This window comes from Plectropomus leopardus, unplaced genomic scaffold, assembly GCF_008729295.1.
Source record: "Plectropomus leopardus isolate mb unplaced genomic scaffold, YSFRI_Pleo_2.0 unplaced_scaffold16591, whole genome shotgun sequence".
NCBI lineage: Eukaryota > Metazoa > Chordata > Actinopteri > Perciformes > Serranidae > Plectropomus > Plectropomus leopardus.
In genome coordinates this window covers 1-1,490 of record NW_024617823.1, presented here as the reverse complement: position 1 = coordinate 1,490, position 1,490 = coordinate 1, and the positions used below count along the sequence as shown (strand labels likewise).

The 1,490-nt window shown below is 43.5% G+C and overlaps 1 protein-coding gene across 1 annotated transcript; it reads left to right on the top strand.

The window, feature by feature from the left end:
* Positions 1-302: 302 nt before the first annotated feature.
* On the top strand, positions 303-1,460 carry LOC121964661 (nebulette-like; the record flags this gene model as incomplete). Its single annotated transcript, XM_042514860.1, has 3 exons — positions 303-413; positions 1,121-1,237; positions 1,350-1,460. Coding segments are annotated over 3 exons (339 nt in total), but the record flags the coding sequence as incomplete, so codon positions are not given.
* Between the last annotated feature and the right edge of the window lie 30 nt (positions 1,461-1,490).

Genomic DNA, 1,490 nt, shown 5'->3' with positions numbered 1-1,490 from the left:
TTTCATGGTGCTTTTCTTGTTTGTTTGTTGTTTTTTTTATTATTATTTTTAGGTTTGGGCCATGTCTTGTTATGTTTTCAAAAGAAATCAGAACAATTTTCTCAAGTTTCAAAGGGTTAATTTACTCAACATGTTCATGTTTATGTGTATTTTGAAAGTCCAGTTTTTTTAACAATAATTCAACTTTTTTTAACGTCATTTAAACGTACTGACAGTCTCTCTCTCTGCTGTGTGTGTGCGTGCACGTGTGTGTGTGTGTGTGTGTGTCTGTGTGTGTCTGTGTGTGTGTGTGCGGCCCTCAGAGAGAGTATCGGAGGGACTACGAGGAGCAGATGAAGGGGAAAGCTTTGGTGGACGTAGATCAGACACCTGGATACCTGACAGCTCGCCACGCCAGCAGCCTGCTGAGCGAGGTGAGACACACACACACACACACACACACACACACATGCCGACACACACACATCATCATCATCATCATCACTGTACTCAGCGTTGTTTGGCTGTTTTGTTGCGTGTTTGCACGGCGACACGGATGTTGTTGATGCGGTTTTGTTCTCATGTTTTGTCGTTTCCCGTCTTCATGGCGTTTCACTGTCTTCAGGAGACACATATTGTTTCCGTCTTCATGGCGTTTTTTTGTCTTCGGTCTGTAAATTTCGCCTCCTGAGGTTTCGGACATACAGCGGTATTTCAGGACCTTCTCTGAGTCCGACATTTGTGGGGAAAATCTCACACATTTCTTGTCACATTCACATTTTGTTTGTTTTAAATCGCTGATTTCAGAGAAAAAAACGGATATTCAGAGTTTATAAAGTTGGACATTTGTGAGAAAACACACTTTTTTTTCAAATTGATTTTAAGGTGGTAGGATTTGATTCGTATTTATTTGCTCCTCCTCCTTTTCGGATGTGAAATACTTTTGTTAACTGAATATGTCCGATGGTCCGTTCTGATGTTGTTTTTCTTGCTCATATTTTATTTTTTCTTCTGTTTTTTGGAAACATTCAAAACAAACAAAACAAAGATCAAACAGTGCTGTTCATTCACACTTTGACTGACCATCGCTGACATTTCATGGTGTGTGTGTGTGTGTGTGTGTGTGTGTGTGTGTGTGTAGAAGGAGTACAGGAAGGACCTGGAGCAGGAAGTGAAGGGGCGGGGCTTATCCGGCATCGGGCTGGAGGAAACACCTGAGCTGCTGAGAGTCAAAAACGCCAATCAGATCCTGAACCAGGTAAAACACACACACACACACACACACACACACACACACACACACTTAAGAAGTAGACGTGCTGTAACTTTCAGTGTTGATGTGTTGTTGGTGTGTGTATATGTGCGTGCAGAAGGAGTACCGCCGGGACTTAGAGAGGGAGATTTTGGGTAAAGGCATGGAGCTGAGCGCCGACGTCCTCGAGATGCAGAGAGCCAAGAGAGCCTCGGAGATCCAGAGCCAGGTGACCCGCTGCGTGACACCAAGACTTTAT